Source organism: Felis catus, chromosome C1 (genome assembly GCF_018350175.1).
Source record: "Felis catus isolate Fca126 chromosome C1, F.catus_Fca126_mat1.0, whole genome shotgun sequence".
In the NCBI taxonomy this organism is placed as follows: Eukaryota; Metazoa; Chordata; class Mammalia; order Carnivora; family Felidae; genus Felis; species Felis catus.
In genome coordinates this window covers 38,528,111-38,546,582 of record NC_058375.1, presented here as the reverse complement: position 1 = coordinate 38,546,582, position 18,472 = coordinate 38,528,111, and the positions used below count along the sequence as shown (strand labels likewise).

The window sequence follows — 18,472 nt, the reverse complement described above, 5'->3', positions numbered from 1 at the left end:
GGTGGCTCTGTCACAGAACCATAAGCCTTGGAGTGGGATGGGAGCTGAGACCTCTAGTCCAATGCTCTTCCTCAGCAGTGTCCCTGAATGACAGCTGGGTCCCCCTCTTCTCATCCACCTCCAGGCTTGGGTGTGGTTCTCTGGCTTCCAAAACATCACCAAGCTGCCAGCTTGGACTCTTGGAGAAGGTCATGCTAAACCCCCCAGCCCATCCCTTCCACTTCACCCCTGAAGGATTATTCTGTTTTAGTCCATCTTCTACGTGGTAGCCCTTCAGCTATCTGAAGACTGTGTGTCTGCACGTCTCCCCACTGTCCGCTCCAACCACTGCCAACTCCTGTTCTCAAAGCCATGGGACTTTTCATATGTAATCTGAAATCCACTCCTCTCCCTATAATTCCTGCTGTCCTCTCAACAAGCTCCAGATGTTTGTTGTTGTCTGTCTTTGAGGCCTAGTGTCCAGAACTGAACAGTTATGATGATGACAATGATAATAATGGTGATGGTGATGATGAACACCTCACCTCTGTTGAACCTCCTGGGCCTGCCACTGTTCTAGACATTTTGCATGTAGTGTTTCATTTAATTCTCAGAACAACTCTGTCATTGTTCTCACCTTACAGATGAGGAAACTGAGGCATAGATAGATTAGGAAAGTCCCGTAAGTTCATAGAGCTAGCTAGTGGAGGAGGAGTAGGAAGGGACCATCACAAGCCTAATTCCAGGGACGTACTTCTCCTGATATAGCCCACATGCACATTGCTTCCTGACATTGAGCTCTCCTTAACTTACATCTTTCCACTTGCATTTCTTCTAGGTCACAACTCCCCCACCTTTTCTTAGAGCCTTACAAGAAGCCTGTGACATAGACAGGGTAGGAGTCACTCTCTCTTTGAACAAAGAAGTGACCAAGCCACAGAGAGGCTAAGTAACTTGCTCAAGGTCACACAGTGAGTGAGTTCCATCGTTAGTCAAGATGAAGTGCAAGTGACAACAGGGACCAGACAGAGCCTCACCTCCCAGAAACTCTCTCCTGCTTTATGTAACCTGAGCGATGTTTCTAAGGAGGTTGAAAGGACATTGGGGCTGGCAGTGTAATCAGGTGTCTAACCCACAAGTGCACACCGCCAAAACCAATTATTCAAATGAGCTTCCCAGCCAGGTTCCACAGAAAAGGCCAGATGGCTAGATGTCTGTGGAGGCAGCCCCCCATCTCTGTCCCTGCAAGCAGCTGAATAGCATTTCAAAGTTAGAGTTGATAGCAAGTTGATTGTAATAATTGATTCTATGGCAAAGGCAGACCTCTGAGGAGACAGTAACCCAGAATGAGTGGCTGGGGTTTCTGGAGGAGCAAAACAGTAGAATCAACAACTTTGTCATTTCTAGTCTTAGTTCTTAAACCACTTGAATAGTGTTAGTTGTCTATGTAAAATCCTCCTGTGGCTCCTTGTTCACCATTAGAAGGAAGCTAAACCCCGTAGCCTGGTATTCAAGGCATGCAGTGTCCAGGAACATCTTTCTCAGGTTCATCTCCCACTGTCCACCTTGCTCTTGTGCTAACATCCTCCATCCGCTCCCCTCACCTTCCTGGGCCGTTGCAGGGCCCTGAACTGGCCTGCTCTTGCTCACACCTGTGCCTTTCCTGGTCCACTCAATCATTTCTTCCCCTTCTTCTTTCTGTCTGTTCCTCCCCCTCCCCACCTTCTTTCCCTCAGATGTTGTCACAGCACACACTTGATACTAGGCACTGGGGGACTGGGGTGGGCTTTGCCCTGTGCTTGCCCTCAAGGACGAGGTGTTGGTGAGGTGAGCCTCAAAGGATGAGGGGGAGTTCACCAGGGGGGAGATTGTCAACATGTTCTAAAACAGAGGAATAATCATGTTAGGTAATAACAGTGTTGATAACAATACAAGCATTAATTGAACTGATACAAGCTACCAGGCCCTGTTCTGTTTTTATGTATTATTTCCACTGAAGATGGAACTCATCATACTCCTGCTCCTACTCTCTCCCTACTTCTACCAATTTAGAAGGTGATTGAGGGATCATAAAGATAGGCGTCAAAATACAAGTTTATTGTTGGTAAAATCAGGATTTGGAAGGCATGGTTTATCTATGTGGCTAAAATTGGCCTCCTTTTACTTCACCCCAAAGTTCAACTTCGCCACCAGCCCCAAGCCAAGCAGAAGGTGAGATGCCTCTCAGAAGGCATACCATGTGGCAGAGAGGAGGTCCCTCCCAGAAGGGTCACTGATCCCAGCAAACCAGGCCTGGAGAGTCAGGGCCAACAGGCTCTGCCCCTTTTCTCAAGGGGACCAATCAGATAAGTCTCATTGCCTCCCTTGGGGGAGTGGAAACAAGGGATGGAAATGAAGCCATTCTCCTTATTGCTGGAGACCAAGAGTCCCTGTTGGGGCTGAAAGCAATGGGAGGTTCCTCCCAACCTGTAAGGTTCCCCTCAACCTGTAAGGTAGGGTCTTGTATTATCCTCATATTACAGACAAGGAAACGGAAGCACATAAAGTGGTTAACAACTAGCCCAAGGTCCTGAGATATAGGAGATCCAGGAGTCAAAACCAGGGAGCTGCCTTGAAGCCCCAGTGCCTAGCTTCCACCTTACTGCCTGAGCCCTGAGTGAGCAGAAAGTCTTGGAGAATGCCAAGTGGTCTGACATGGCTGGTGCACATGGTCACAGCTGCAGACCACAGTGTAGGTTCACACACCACACAAAGGCACCAGCTAAGAAGGCAGGTGGAGGCTGGCATGCAGCCTAGGCCTGATCAGCCTGTGACTTGGAGGAATTGCATCAGCCCACAGGAAGGGGCACCTTCTTGCAGTTAGTTCCTAGGATATAAAATGTGTAAGCCTTGTGGGGTATACAGATTAGGGACATGGTTGAAGAAACTGGAGGAATAAGTGAGGACCCATTTGTGGAGGGCCCTGGCAGTCATACCAAGACCAAACTATAAGACCAGTTAACATATGTGTGGCATTCATCTCAAACCAGGCAGTTGTCTCCAACATTTTCCACGGCTGATCTCGTTTAATCCTCAAAACAGCCCTCTGAGGTAGCAAGATCAACATTTTGTAGATGAGGGCTGAGCCACAGAGAGGCCACACAGCTAATATGTGGCCGAAGCAGGATCTTATCCAGGCAATGTGGCTCCAGAGTCTGCATGCAAACTAAGCCACTTTTCAGGCTCAGACCAGGTGGGCAGGGGTCTCACCTGCTCCCAGAGCTTGTGAAGGCCTAAAGGACTTTTCATCTCTTTTGCGTTTCTTTTGCCCTTTCTCACTTAAAAAACTCAAAGAGATGATTCCTAGCCCCAAGAGCCAGTGCACTCCTTTAGAAAATGTTCCCCCTTGGGTCTTGTTAAATGATTCTTTTGACTCCTGTCAGTGTTCTTATGGAGAGAAAAATAATCTATTGGTTCTGGAATGAACTTTAAGCTCTACTTTTTACAGCTATGTGACCTAGGCCTCTGTTTCCCTGTCTTTGAAATGTGATGATAGGGTTTTATGAAATCTTGGGTCCTTCCAATTGGTGACTGGCTCTCAGAATTGTTTTTTCTTTAATAATTTTTTTAAGTTTATTTATTTTGAGAGAGAGAGAGACAGAGCGCGCGCACAGGAACAGGGGAGGGGCAGAGAGAGGGAGAGAGAGGATCCAAAGCAGGCTCTGTGCTGTCAGCGCAGAACCCAATGTGGGGCTCAGACTCATGAACCATGAGATCATCACCTGAGCAAAACCAAGAGTCCAACGCTTAACCAACTGAGCCACCCAGGAGCCCTAGAATTGTTTTAAGTCACAATGTGGAATGCCCCTGCCCCAAGCCTGGTATTGCTGCCAAGCAGGAGACTGGAGGGAGGAGGCTGAATCCCCAGAGTACATGTTCTCCATGAGAAGGGAGAGGGCACTCCAACAAAGCTTCTCCTTATCCACTAGTAATAAGTTCTGGGAGAAAGGGCACAGGAATTTTAAGGTTAAAGATGATCCCTTTTCCAGGTGTGGTTTGAGTACTCCCTTTCCCGATCCCACCACCTTGCCAGAAAGGCCACCATTACAGGGTAAAGATCTTGCTGACCCTTGGAGATAGGAAGTCCTACCTCATTATAGCTCTGCTATGAACCTTGGGAATGTTCTGAACCACCTCACATGCACACACAATTTGTGCACTGCCCGAAGACTCCTGGTGAAGGGCCAAGGCCAACTGTGACTGCTCCCAACCACATGTCTGGCCAGAGCAAGCATACTTCACCCATTCGGAAGGGGCCCCTGTTTGCTAACTTGGAGGGGGTACCTTTTGTCAACTTGCATAAAGGTACTTTTCATGTCAACTTCCACTTGAGATTCAGTTTCCCCATTTAAAAATTAAGGATGTTGCATCCACCCCTCACCTCACATGAGTCCCCTCACTCGGGTGCTGACTTGACTCCCAGGACTGGTAAGAGAATAGGGAGAGGGGCGCCTGGGTGGCTCAGTCAGTTAAGCATCCAACTCTTGATTTCGGCTCCGGTCATGATCTCACAGTTCCTGAGATGGAGCCCTGCACTGGGCTCAGTGCTGGCTACTCAGGCTGCTTGGGATTTTCTCTCTCCCTCTCTCTCTGCCCCTCCCCCTCTTGCAGGTGCGTGTGCTCTCTCTCTCTCTCTCTCTCTCTCTCTCTCTCTCTCTTTCTCTCTCTCAAAATAAATACACATTTAAAAAATCGAGCATAGAGCGATAGCTAAGAATATAGGCTTTAGAGCTGGCGGACTGGGTTCAAGTCTTGCCTGTATCACTTATCCTTTCTGGACTACGACAAATTACTTACACTTTCTGAACCTCTATTCATACAGTTTAATGGAGGTTTGGCTGTGTATCTGGCACTGTGCTAGTATGAAATACTCAATGGCAAATGAAATAGATGCACTTCTTGCCCTCCTGGTACTTTCAGGTCTTTGAGCAAAACAGATGAATTTGTCCAAGGTCACAAAACTACTCAGTGGTAGATCTGGGACACAAACCCAAGTCCTTCTAACTCGGAACGTATTTTCTTATCCATCCTCTGCTTTACCTTTATAGCCCAGGCCACATCCTTGTTGTGATAGTCTAAGAGGGAATGTGAGGGAAATCCTTTAAATATCCTAGTGGTGATCATAGGGAGTGGGATATATTAGAATTATCCTTTGTGTTTGGGACAAAGGACGCTGCCCACTGTCCTCCATCTCCACCATAGTAGAGCCCACTCCACCTGCTAAGCATTTTGCAGGAGCTGTTGATGACAGATTGCCTGGCATTCCGACACTGGCCAATCAATACAGCTGGAAGGTGCCTCAGGCCAAGGGCAATTGAATCCCAACCTTTTAGTGACATTAAATAAAGCAATATTTATTTTGCTTTTGGTGCAAATATACTTAATCCAATCCAGCTCATTGGTAATGCTGGAAAACTGCTGCATTTGAGAGACAATTGCATGTGTGGCTCGTACACTCTGCCTGTCAGTGCCACCCTTCCAGGAGCATATAGCCCCACAGTGCTCAGATGAGATTGATCTGGAGCCACCAAGCTGTCTTATTCTCTATCCTTTAGAGATGAAAAGGAAATCATAAGGAGGGGAATTAAAATCATTGCTCTCATTCTAGCTGCCGTTATGACAGCTAGGATGGGCATGATGCCCTTAACAAGATGGAGCTATTTATTTGCCATTTGAATAATATTCTCTGGAACTATGGGCAGAGGAGGAAGAGACCAATAAAGGAAGACCAGATAGGAGTAGCTTGGGGTCTCTTTCATAGATCACACAGTCTTACCCATGGCTGGGGGGACCTCAAAAAGTCACTGTAGACCATCCTTGCATCCATAAGATCTTGGCTCAAATCCCAGATCTATATCCTAGTAGTTGTCAAATGATCTCCTAAAGGTCAAATCTCTCTTGGATTTTATTTGCTCACTTATAAAATGAGGATTAATAATACCTACCTTAATTGGTTATTGTGAAAGCATCTAGCTTGTAACAGATACTTAAATGCTTTTCAAAATATGTCTTTAATACCTAAACTTTGCACATCTTCGAGGTATTCATTCATACATTCGTTCATTCACTCACTCATTCAACAGATATAATGAAACTTCTCTGCACCTGGGTCTGTAGTAGATAAGTTGGAGTGGAGGTGGGCAAGATGACACAAACATAGTCCCTGCCCTCACTGGGCTCACAGTTTGGAAGAAGAAACAAAAGATAATAAAGAGTAAAAAAAAAAATAGTCAAGAGTATCTCCAACTCAAGAGAATAAAAGCATACATTATATGGTTACATATAAATTTGACTTCCACAAATTTGGATTTTCTTTTTTTTTATTTTTTAAATTTTTGTTTATTTTTGAGAGAGAGAGAAACAGAGCATGAGCAGGGGAGGGGCAGAAAGAGAGGGAAACACAGAATCTGAAGCAGGTTCCAGGCTAAGAGCTGTCAGCACAGAGCCCTATGTGGGGCTCGAATTCATGAACCATGAGATCATGACCTGAGCCAAAATAGGACACCTAACCGACTGAGCCACCCAGGCATCCCTGGATTTTCTAGAATGATCCCAATGTCAAATATTGTGTCTCATTGGCACCATAAAGAGCCCCATTTATGTCAGGGCATGGGTCCTGACTTGGAGCTCATGCAGAAATTTTGTGTTAAAAATAAATAACAGAATAGAAGAGCACCAAGAAGACAGAGATCCAGGATTTCACACTCAGTAACTCTAAATTGGCAATCATACTGTAAGAGCTCGACATCTGGAGGTCACCTTGTTCATTCCTCTGTCTTTAGGCAGATGGTTTGGGTCCTGAAACCACTGAAGAGAAAGAGCTGCATCAGCCCTGCCCTCCTGGTGCTTATAGCCTAGTTAAGGACAGAAGCATAATACATTAGTTGCCTGTTAGAAATATGTATAATTTCCAACCACTCACTTCGCTGACTGCACATGTCACACCCTCTGCCTGGAATGCTCTCTCAGGACTTGACTTTTGGCAAATTCCCATCCCTTCTTCAAAGTTCAGAGCAAGTTAAGAATTCCTAGAGGCAAAGATTGGGTCCCATGTAAATCTCGAATGTTGAAAAATGCATGCAATTAATGTTAAGATATTGGCAATCCTTGACTATTTGGTGTTTCTTTTAAAAACTGTATCAATCCTTTTCCTAGAATATTTTGTTTTCTTTGTATTTTAACTTTATCAGTAATGTGTGTTTCCTTCAAGTCCCTAACTTTGGAGATAAAGCCCAATCATTGATGCTTTAAAATCATATAATAAGATTTATAGCAGCATTATTTACAATAGCCAAGATATAGAAACAGCCCACGTGTCCATCGATTGATGGAGGGATAAGAAGATGTGTATACATACACAATGGAATATTATTAATCCATAAAAAAGAATGAAACCTTGCCATTTGCAATGACATGGATGGAGCTAGAGATTATAATGCTAAGCAAAATAAGCTAATCAGAGCAAGACAAATACCATATGATTTCACTTATATGTAAAACTTAAGAAACAGAACAATGAGCAAAAGAAGAGAGAGGGAGAGAGAGAGAGAGAGAGAGAGAGAGAGAGAGAGAGAGAGAGAGAAACCAAGAAACAGACTCTTAACTATACAGAGTAAATGGGTGGTTACTAGAGGGGACAGGGGTGGGGGGATGGATTAAATAGGTGATGGGGATTAAGGAGTGCACTTATTGTGATGAGCATAGGATGATGTATGGAATTGTTGGATCACTATATTGTATCTCTGAAAGTAATGTAATACTATATTTTAACTAACTGGAATTAAAATAAAAACTTAAAAAGTAAAAAACACAAAAAAAACAACCACGACAAAAAAACGTATAATGAGACAGCTGGACGAGACCTCCCTGAGTGAAATACAACCTCCTTGTTTTACAAAGAAGAGCATGGAGCCAGGGGAGGGGAAGTGACTTTCTCAAGTTGATATAGACATAAAGGGCAAGACCTGTCCTCCTGGCCCCCAGCCAGGTGGGGCTCCTGCATCTGCACTAAAGTGTTTTCTTTAGTAAATACCCACCTGCTGATAGACTATTGCCATGAGAAGTGTTCTTTAAAAATCAGCTCAAAAAGTACCCAGCACAGGTCCTACTCACTGAAGAGTTTCACAAGTGCTTTAAATTCTACAGAGTTCTAGGATTCTTTGAGGATTGAGGTGCCTTGAGTCACCAGCCACACTTTATTTTCATCAGCAGGCTGGATGAAGGTGTTGACCTTTGAGGATCTTTGCCTCTAACTCTTTCTCTTAAGTTTTGAATCTCACTCTTTTGAATGAAAGAGGCTTCCTGGAAGCAGCATGGCCAAATGGGAAAACCAACTTGGGCTAATTCACCCTGATTCTAGTCTGGGCCTTGTGGAATACCAGTTAGGTGACCTTGAATGAATAGCTTACCTTCTCTGGACTTCAGTGCTCCCACTTAAAAAATGGAATCCAGGGGCGCCTGGGTGGCGCAGTCGGTTAAGCGTCCGACTTCAGCCAGGTCACGATCTCGCACTCCGTGAGTTCGAGCCCCGCGTCAGGCTCTGGGCTGATGGCTCAGAGCCTGGAGCCTGTTTCCGATTCTGTGTCTCCCTCTCTCTCTGCCCCTCCCCCGTTCATGCTCTGTCTCTCTCTGTCCCAAAAATAAATAAACGTTGAAAAAAAAAATTAAAAAAAAAAAAATGGAATCCAGCTGTGTGCCTGGATGGTTGTAAGAACTATATCATAGGAGATTGGAAAATTCTTGGGAAAGCATGAAATGCTCATTCAACAACTACTTCTTCAATGTCTACGATAGTCCAGACTCCTTCTCAGGCCTAAGAATACAAACATAAATAAGACATCATCCTTACCCTTAAGGACTTCATGATCCAGTGGGGAAGACAGACTCAATTAATTACTATATCTTTTGCTGTAGCCAACCTGATGGAGGTAGGAGGGGGAGCAATGGATGCCATGGGAACAAAGGAAAACTACCTATCCGACATTTGCAGAGAGTAAGTCAGCAAGCCTTCCTGGAGGAGGTGACATTTAGGTTCAGACAATTTCAACAATACCACAGTCCCCACCACTGCCACTGTCATCACTGGCTACAATTTATTTAATATTCAGTCTGTTCTGAGGATTCTGCTGGACCATTATTAGTTCATGTTCACAATTCAGGAAGTCAAGGTTGTTTTCCTCATTACACATATGATAAAACAGAAGCAAAAGAGGCTTCAAAAAAAGAAATGTTAAAAAGATCACATAGCTAGGAAGGAGTACAACCAAAGCTTAAACCCAACTGTGACTTCCAAATCTTCTGGTCTTCACAACACTGCCTTACAGGTCTGTGTGACTCTCAGAGGCAAGGCTGAGACTAGTGGAGGAAGTCACTGGGAGACAAATTTCAGCTAAAGAGAAAAAAGACTTTTCTAGCAGAGCTGTCCCAGAATGAGATAAGCTGCCTGGGGAGGTGGTGAGTACCAGGTCATAAAAATATCATGGAGCAAGCTGGTGACTTGGCTAAAACATTGCTTAGGGCATTCTTATCTGGAGGCAGAGGAGAGGTAAGTAAGCTAACCTTCTCTAAGGAACAGTCGTTTGTGATTAAGTCCTATTAACAACAATGTTCCATTCCAAGTTTTTAGATGCTCAGTGGAAGCTGGAAGAACTCTGGGAGCATAACACCCAGACCCATGGTTCCATCTTCTTGGTGACCAGCCACTGGGAAGTGAACAATATAGGGGCCTGCTGGAGTTTTCTATAAATTAGGCTACAGAGTTATATGGTTAAGGATGCTTTCCGTTAAAGACACAAGGACTAATTCCAGCCACTTAAGCAAAAAGGGAATTTATAGGAAAGATCACATTTGGAAAACAAACAATTAATAGACTGGCTTTGGGAGGCAGAAAATTGGCTCTTGGCAGAAGTAATCTACTTCTGTACCATGGTGGCACTGCTGTACACCTGACTTCCAGCCTGCATCACCTAGTCCAAGTTTAAATCCTGGGGGAAGTGGCTGTTGCCCGAGTCTGGTTTCCTGTTGCTGCCTTGGCTGGCAAATCACAAAGAGAGAGCATGTGGCTCATCTGGTCTTCTGTGGGAGGAAAAAAGGCACCACCATAGTCTCATCATCTGTAATGTTGGAGGAGCATACTCTTCCCAACCCTGTCCCATCTAATCATAGGGTTAGACGCTGGGCATTCCCCCAAAGAAAATGGGCAAATGCCTACTACATTAGGAACATGGACATGCACTCTGATCTGCCTGATTCCCAGACTGGAAGAAAAGATATGGGGTATCCCTGACCACTGCTGTCTACTGCCCATTCCAGGCCCCTGTACACTGCAAACTTATTAGTCTATGTCACTCCTATAGGATGTAGCACAAAATAATAACAGAGGCACCTGGGTGGCTCAGTCAGTTGAGCGTCTGACTTTGGTTCTGGTCATGATCTCGTGGTTCTGTTTCGGATTCTGTACGTCCCTCCTTCTGCCCCTCTCCCGGTCATGCCCTGTCTGTCTGTCTGTCTCTCTCTCTCTCTCTCAAAAATAAATAAACATTAAAAAAAAATAAAAATAAAAATAAAACAATAATAAAATGTTCAACAAAACAACATAACATTTTAAAGTTGTTATTATATGTCAGAACCCATGCTAAATTAAGTTCAATACATGTGTTTACCTCATTTAATCCTCACAATATTGTCCTGAATTATAAGTGGACATAAGCCTGGAGCATATCTTCTTTCTCCTGTTAGCCTATGTTCTTAAAGGCCAGGAATGAAGTCTGCTTGTGAACCAGTCCTGACATCACCTCTTTTCTCTCAAGCACTTTGGTTTGTAACCTCTCTGGGTTTCAGTTTCCACATCTGCAAAATGGGAATAGTAATAGCACCACCCTCATAACATTAACTTCAATTACGTATTTTGTATTTGGTAAAGTACTTAGTTCTTGAGACCAGAGTAATGTCAGCAAATGTTCTCTTGATTGTGTTTGCTTCATTGGGTGATGCTGTTGTAACCTAGATGTAGGCCTATCTCTGTTCTTACTCTGCAAGCAGTAAAAAGCCAGCATCAGCACCAGGTTGATCTCAACATAGCAATACAAAATAATAATAATAATAATAATAATAATAATAATAATAAAACAACTCTTTGCCAGGAATTCAAAGCCCTTCACATTTCACCGCCACCTCCCTTTATAGCCTTACCGTCACCACCTCCCCACTACATACTCTATGACTTAGCCAAACCAAACTGTCCACTATTCCCCCAGTATCCTGGGTGGATTCACAGTTCCTTTCTTTGCTTCTATATTTCCTTTCTCCCCCAACACCTGGAAAAATTCTATTCATCCAGCAAGGCTCAACTCAAATGACTTCTCCTCAATGATGCCTTTCCCCATGTGCCTCATGAAACATTAGCTATTCTCCTACAGGGTTCCGACAATGCTTATTTTAAGTGACAAGGGGAAATTTTTATTTCCCCCATGTTTACCCCCCATTCTTACCCCAACCATCTTGAAGGAGAGATAGATTCCCAGTACAATCCTTTATTTTTCTGAGTAGGGTGATAGATGGGGGATAGAAATTTAATAAATTGAGAGGGGGTTAAACTATATTGCTTAAGGAAAGAGAGGAGCTTGAAGGATAAGATGGGGGTGTAAAATAGTGAATCATAGGGATAGAGGAGAAAAAGGAGGACAATTGAGGCCCAGAAGACAAAGAGAATGATACCCATCAGTTTTGAATCTGGTTAAAAATCTGCAAAGAGCAGACTTTTATCCTGTAGATGATGAAGACCCATAGATGAATCTTGATTAGGAAAGCAAGCCAGTCAGATCTGTGTGGGAGACAGTCTGGGGATTAGAATAGGATGGCCTGGAGAGAAGGAAAGTGGCAATTAGAATTGTGAGCAAGCACAGAGTTTCAGGAACTTGTACCTCAGCCTGGGCTGGGCTGGAGAGTACCTAGAGTGTGTGAAGGCCTGGTGGATGGTGGCATGGGGACAGAGACCTGGAGGTGACATCTCTTCCCAAGTCTAAGCAGGGCTTTGAGTAGATCTGAAGTGAGAAAAGGAGGAAGAGGGAAGAGAAGAGAACCAGAAGCCATGATTGCACTTGTCCTAGTGAGGTTCTTTAATGTGCTCAAGGGAGAGTATGGAGAAGGTGGTCAGGATAGCCTCCACTGAGCTGGTGACATTTGAACACAGATTTTAAATAAGAAAGAATGAGTCATAAGATATCTGGAGGGAGAGTATTTGGGCAGAGGGACAGTCTGTACAAAAGCCCTGAGACAAGATGCACCTGGTGTGTTGAAGGAACAATGAGGACTCCAGCATCTGGCACAGAGGAAGCAAGAGGGATGGTGGTAGGAGCTGAAGTCAGAGAGGTTGGCAGAGAAGAACCACATGGGGACTTGCAGCTTGTGGGGGGCTTTACTCTGCATCTAATAGGGACCATTTGAGGAAAGGGACATAATTTTACTTATGTTTTAGAGGATCACCCTGGATGTTGTGTGGAAAATGGGGGTGTAAGGGGAAGATAAGGTGAGAGGTGGGCTGGGAACATGTCAGGATGGAAATAAGACCAGGTAAGAGATTATTACAATACTTGGGACCTTGGTCCAAGCTCAAGGTAATATCAATGGAGGTGATAAAAAGGTATTGATTTTTAATACATTTTGAAGGTAGAGACAATGGGTTACCTATGGGTAGGAGACAGAGAGGAATAATAGGGACACCAGTGACTTCAGCCTGAACATTTCTTTCTACTGCTCTGTGTAACACATGTACATATATCTGCAGTCTCAGAGAGTAGATACTGAAGTCAGACTCATCGACAGAAATATCTGAACTTCTCTGTGACTTCTCTGTGACAGCTTCTTCTTATGTAAAGTGGGAATTATAACAGTAGTGGCTTCATAGGGTTGTTGAAAGCATTGAATGAATTAATACATGTAAAATGTTTAGAACTGTCTCTGGCAAAAAATAAAGACTAGATAAGTGACATAATGATTGTTCCTACTCCTAACTGTATTTTGGTAAGTGAGAAGCTTGGTTTGTCCTGTTCCTACTGACTCTGACTTTGGGTATTACCCAGGTGCTCTCTAATGGGGTTTGACCTGAACCGTCACTGGCTGGATCCCTCTCCGTGGGCCCACCCTACCCTGCATGGAGTGAAACAGCTCATCATCCAGATGTACAATGACCCAGTGAGTAACCAAACCCATTCAGCACCTGCTGGTTTTATGCCTTAATCTGGGAAAGGGCAGCGTTGTGCTGGGGATATCTACTAGGAGCTACAAATTAGGAGTGCAGGGTCAAACCAGGGTGGGTATTAGGCCTGCTGGTCTCATCTCTAAATGAGTAGCTTCCCCTCCCTTCACAAATACTGGGTTCAGTTGGGTTCAGGAGGTCTCATGGGATAAAGGAAATATATTGAAGCAGATTCACATTTGTCAAGGCTCTTTGGCTACAAGCAAAAGAAATACAACTTGAAATATGCAAAATAGAGAATTTATTACAAGAGTCCCAGAATACTGTAGACTGGCCCTCTTCCCCTGTAGGAGACAGGTGTCAAGTGTCACATCTAGTGACACTAGATGTCACTGGAGAGTGATTTGCTCTCATCGCTGGAGAGTGATTCGCTCTCATTTTCTAGTTCCAGCTCCAAAAGGACCATGACTGGCCTAGTTGGGAGGACATGCTACCACTGGGCAAGTCAACTGTGGCCCCAGAGGCAAGCGTATGTAAGACAGGACAGCCTCACTGGAACCACATGGTTGGACTTAGGGGCTATGGTGGTGGTGGTGGTGGTGGTAGTGAACTTGTTCCCAGAGAAGAGGGCCTGCTATTCCAGAAAGAAGGAGAACAATGGGTGTCCATATTGAGTTTTCTCATAGGGGTAAGACTTTTAAGAAATAGGAGAAGACATTGGGGTTTCATAGGTTAGAGAAAGGAGGACGACCATAGTCATTCTATCTCTGAAGAGCTATCAGAGAGGACAGGACAGACATCTTCTGGGTGGAGGCCAAAGGTAGAGGTAAGGCCTGTAGAGAAATAGAACTTTTTAACATTTAGAGCTGCCTGAGCCAGAGTGGGTGTAGGAGCTGTGAACTTTGCCTTACTAAAAGTGTTCACCTTGAAGCTAAATGACACTGTCAAAATGGCATATAGAGGAGATTCAGTTGGAAGACGCTGTAGTGAGATGGCATCTGAGTCTCTTCTAACTTTGATGACTGTGATTTAATGATCCCTTGATTTCCATAGCCCCTAAATTTTTTTCTGATCTGGCTGGTTATAGATATTCAATAACTATTGGTTGAATTGAATTGGATTAACTATGGCAAATCGTGTTATGCCAACTGTAATGTGGTTTATAGATAGAAAACGGTTATTCACTGAGGGGACTATGAGGAATGGCTTTAAAAAAAAAAAAGACATGGGACAGTGATAAGGTAGGAGCCATCGAACAAAATGGTATTTTAGATGAATCCCTGAGGAGAGAGGTGGGGGGCGAGGCATGGAGGAGGAACCAAAGCGAAGGGGGTTAGGTTTGCTAAAGAGAAGAGGCTTCAGCCTGCCATTGCTATCATCAATTGGAAGTCATTGGTTTGCTCACAAACAACTGGGCACTCGTCCATGCTATAGAGCATAAATCAGGCAAGAATGAGTGACAGAGATATGTAGACACTTTCTGTGCCATGAATAGGTTGCTCATCAGCTGGCTGGAACTTAATAAACACATGGGGAGGCTGAGCTCGTTGCATAAGCTGTGTTGTTCCTGACAGTCCACTCCTTTAAGTCTTAAGCAAGAACAGGGAGCACTAACCTGGGAGTCAAGGATCCCAGCTCCCTCCACCTCTTCTCTTTTCCCCACCCCTCTCTCCCTGCCCAGGCTTTTACTCCAGTCTTGCCTTCCTTATTTCTACAAATATTTATCAAGTAGTTTCTACATACTAGGCATTGAGGCTTTTTCTAGTAGTGAACAAAACCCTAACCCTTGCAATCTACAGGGAAATAGACATTAAGTAAGTAAATACTGGTAAATACAGATTTACAAATTGTGTGTGGAGTTACGGGGGGAGAAAAAAGCACCGAGAATGTAACCTGTGGGTAGGATGGTTATAAGTTTTGGCTTGCCTGGGGCAGTTCCCACTTATACCTGTTGTCCTAGAGTATGAACAGTGCCCCCTTTCGATCTTAGAAGTGTCCCAGTTTGGATGATAAATTATACCGTCTCTCTACTTAAAAGCTATGTAAAAGCACTTAGCAGAGTACCTCGTGTGTAGTAGATCCTCAACAAACATTATTTGGATTGGATTAAAAGTCACATTTGACTTTAAGGGACATTGTGTCCAATTGCAGACACTGCAGTACCCAAAAGCATCTGCCCTAATAGCTTTAAATGCTTTCTACTCCTGACCTTCACTGTTGCGCACATCATCATAATCACTCAACCCAAAGCTGTGTGAACTGCCAGGACAGCTTCTGGCCTTGTTTCTAAATGCTCACAGCCTCACTCCTTCATCCCAGTGGCCTTCTGCTTGACAGAATCAGCAAGCAGGGTATCAGCAGACCCTCACTGGTGGGCAGGGACTATGTCTGTGAGCATCGTCGTTCCTCACCGAACCCCTTCAGGTTCTAGCTGGATGCTGGGAATAATCAGAGCAGCTGTCCACCCCCAAGGAGTTCACAGCCTGGTAGAGACAGGTATTTACAGGCAGTTATTCCAGGTGCATTTGTAGAGGGAGGCACAGGGGCTGTGGGAGCCCATGGAAGGAACCCAACCCAGGAGACCACGCCTGAGCTGATGCATGAAAGCTTCCCAGGGCAGGGAAAGCTTTCCAGGAAAAGGAGACATCTGTGCATCTGCCTTGAGAGGGAGGCACCCTCAGGAGATTTCCAAGTCATTCAGTGTGGCTAGTACTAGGATCAGACAGAAGGGCAGAGAGGGTTATGATACAGGATGCAATTTGGACTTTTAAGCAGGGAAATGATAGAATCAGGTTCGCATTTCAGAAAGACCCCTCTGGTGTCTACAAGGGGGCCATTTTGGAGGGTCAGGGGGCCAGGCTAGAGGCTGGAGACCAGTAGAGCTTACTGCTATAGGCTTGAAGAGGTATTATGGAGGGAGATGAGGGCAGCTTAGTGCCTGGCTGATTGGATGGGAAGGGGTCTTGCATGATGCCCATCGTTTGGCCTGGACAGTGGAGTGGATGTGGTACCCTTCCTGAGATGGGAACTCAGGAGGGGCAGCGAGCCTGGGCACAAACTTTAGACATGTTGACTTTGAAGTTGAGCAAAAGTAACATGTCCAAACTACACTATGAGTCTCAGGCACGAGCTCCTCTGTGTCCCCACCTGACAACAGGAGCCTGGTGTCCTGTGTTGATGATGGCATTTACTTCAAAGGCTGCTTTCCTAGCCCTTTGCTCACTAAGCTCTTTCCCCCACTCTATGGGTCTTGGAAACTAAGTGATGATCTTGACCATGGAGTGTTTCACCCAGAGGACTGTACTAGATCTCAGACATAAAGTGTTTTATGCCCCACTCCTGGGACAGCTCCCTGTGGACAGCCTGGCCTTTGTTTACCAGTTGTGATGAACTGTCCCCTAGGCAGAGTCTGGCTGATTCATCTCAGAGTCGCCAGTGCCCAGCAGGGACCCAGCTCTGAGCAGGCACTCAGTGTAAATGCTGAGAAAATGATGAAGTAAACCAGAGCCTCTGTGAGTTGGTTTTAATATGATTTCCCTGATGAAAAGAAGCAACTGGGCCGTATTACCTCTCCCCAGTCTCACCTCCCACTCAGAGTGTCCCGGATGCTGCCACCACCATCCATGTGTCCTCTTTTCCTGAAGACTCTGGTGTATGGACATAAAGCCTCTCCTAGGTTTCCCTGCAACCTGCTGAGATTGTCCTAAACTCTCAGGGACAAAACCTGAGATGGTATTACCTGCTCTGGTTCCCACGACACAGGCTTCTGGTCACCTTCACTAATATGCTCCATTAGTAGCCTCAGTGCCCACCCCATTCTACCCACCATTGAACTTGGCTTTCTCTGACAACCCAGAGCCCCCTCAGATCCCTGGGTTTCAGTCTTCCCACCGTCCAAACATGTCTTACTCGGGAGCTGCTCTTCGACATTTCATCACCTTCAGTGGTGAAGACCAGGGGAGCCAGTTCCATCTCTGCTCTATACCCAGGTTTCTCCTTTCCATTCTGAAGTTAGGTCTGAGTACTCTACCTCTTCCCCAGGTAATTAGCCCCAGAAATGACATCACCTTTCAGGTGAGAGCTCACCCCTACCCATGGAAATTTGGCTTTATCCTGGCACACGCACCATCAGCCACACAACCAGAGCCACTTGCACACAAGAGCACACACAGAGCCCTCCTCTCTCACCTATGTCCAGTTACAATCTTAAAAAGTTAAGCCCATTTACGAATGAGCTTCCTAGGACCACCCATCTATAAGTCTACTAATACCTAACGATCTGAGAGGCACACCCAGAGAAGTGTTCGGCAAAGATAAACAAAAAAGCAGGTGTTGCTTTAAAATGCTCAGTTAATTGAATGAAATGCACATTTCTCAATGCATGGGCAAGACCCTCTGTAACCTCTGGGGTCATAGAGATTAATGGGGCAGGATCTCAGGTCAGGAAGAACTCATAATCTGATGGGAAGTCCAGACTCTTAAGAACAATTTTAATCCAGGGCAGCCAGGAAGGTGTGCTATGGTAGAGAAAATGCAATGCTTTGGAAATATGGGGTTGGGAGAGATTCATCCAATATGTGTGGTATCTGAAGGATGGTTTTCTCAAGGATTTTGGACTGGGCCTCTAGCAATGGCGGCTGTAGTTTAGGGGTGAGGGAGGTTACAGGGAAAGGGGAGAGGGCATGCCAGGGAAAGCTCTCATAGAAGTGAGAGAGGCCTCAGCTGCTGAGCTGGTATGCAGGATTTATGACAGGCAGCGCAAGAGGGCAGTGTGAGAGGCAGATGGGAAGAAGCTCATGGGTGAGTGAACATGGAGCAAAGGAATTTGGCTTCTTCCTATGGCCCCGTGCTCTCTTCTCATTAAAATCAAAGTCTTAGGCCCTCTTTTGGCTTGATTTTTGATTGAATTAAAAAAAAAAAACAAAGCTATGGAACAAAACGCCACTTGTTAGGAATATTCCAAGCACACACCCTCTCTCAATCTTAAGAATCAGTGTAGTCGGGGCGCCTGGGTGGCGCAGTCGTTAGGCGTCTGACTTCAGCCAGGTCACGATCTCGCGGTCCGGGAGTTCGAGCCCCGCGTCAGGCTCTGGACTGATGGCTCAGAGCCTGGAGCCTGTTTCCGATTCGGTGTCTCCCTCTCTCTCTGCCCCTCCCCCGTTCATGCTCTGTCTCTCTCTGTCCCAAAAATAAAAAAAAAAAAAAAAAAAAAAAGTTGAAAAAAAAGAATCAGTGTAGTCAATGGAGAGCCATCAAAAA

At 45.0% G+C, this 18,472-nt stretch overlaps 1 protein-coding gene across 4 annotated transcripts in view; it reads left to right on the top strand.

Moving 5' to 3' along the window:
* The window catches only part of LOC101099137 (AGBL carboxypeptidase 4), a 1,457,496-nt gene that overhangs the window by 1,339,706 nt on the left and 99,318 nt on the right, over positions 1 to 18,472 (top strand). For all 4 annotated transcript variants that reach the window (XM_023258671.2, XM_023258674.2, XM_023258670.2 and 1 more), the window contains exon 9: positions 13,098 to 13,209. In XM_023258671.2, coding sequence (XP_023114439.1) covers positions 13,098 to 13,209 — 112 coding nt within the window. The remainder of the gene's footprint in view (positions 1 to 13,097; positions 13,210 to 18,472) is intronic.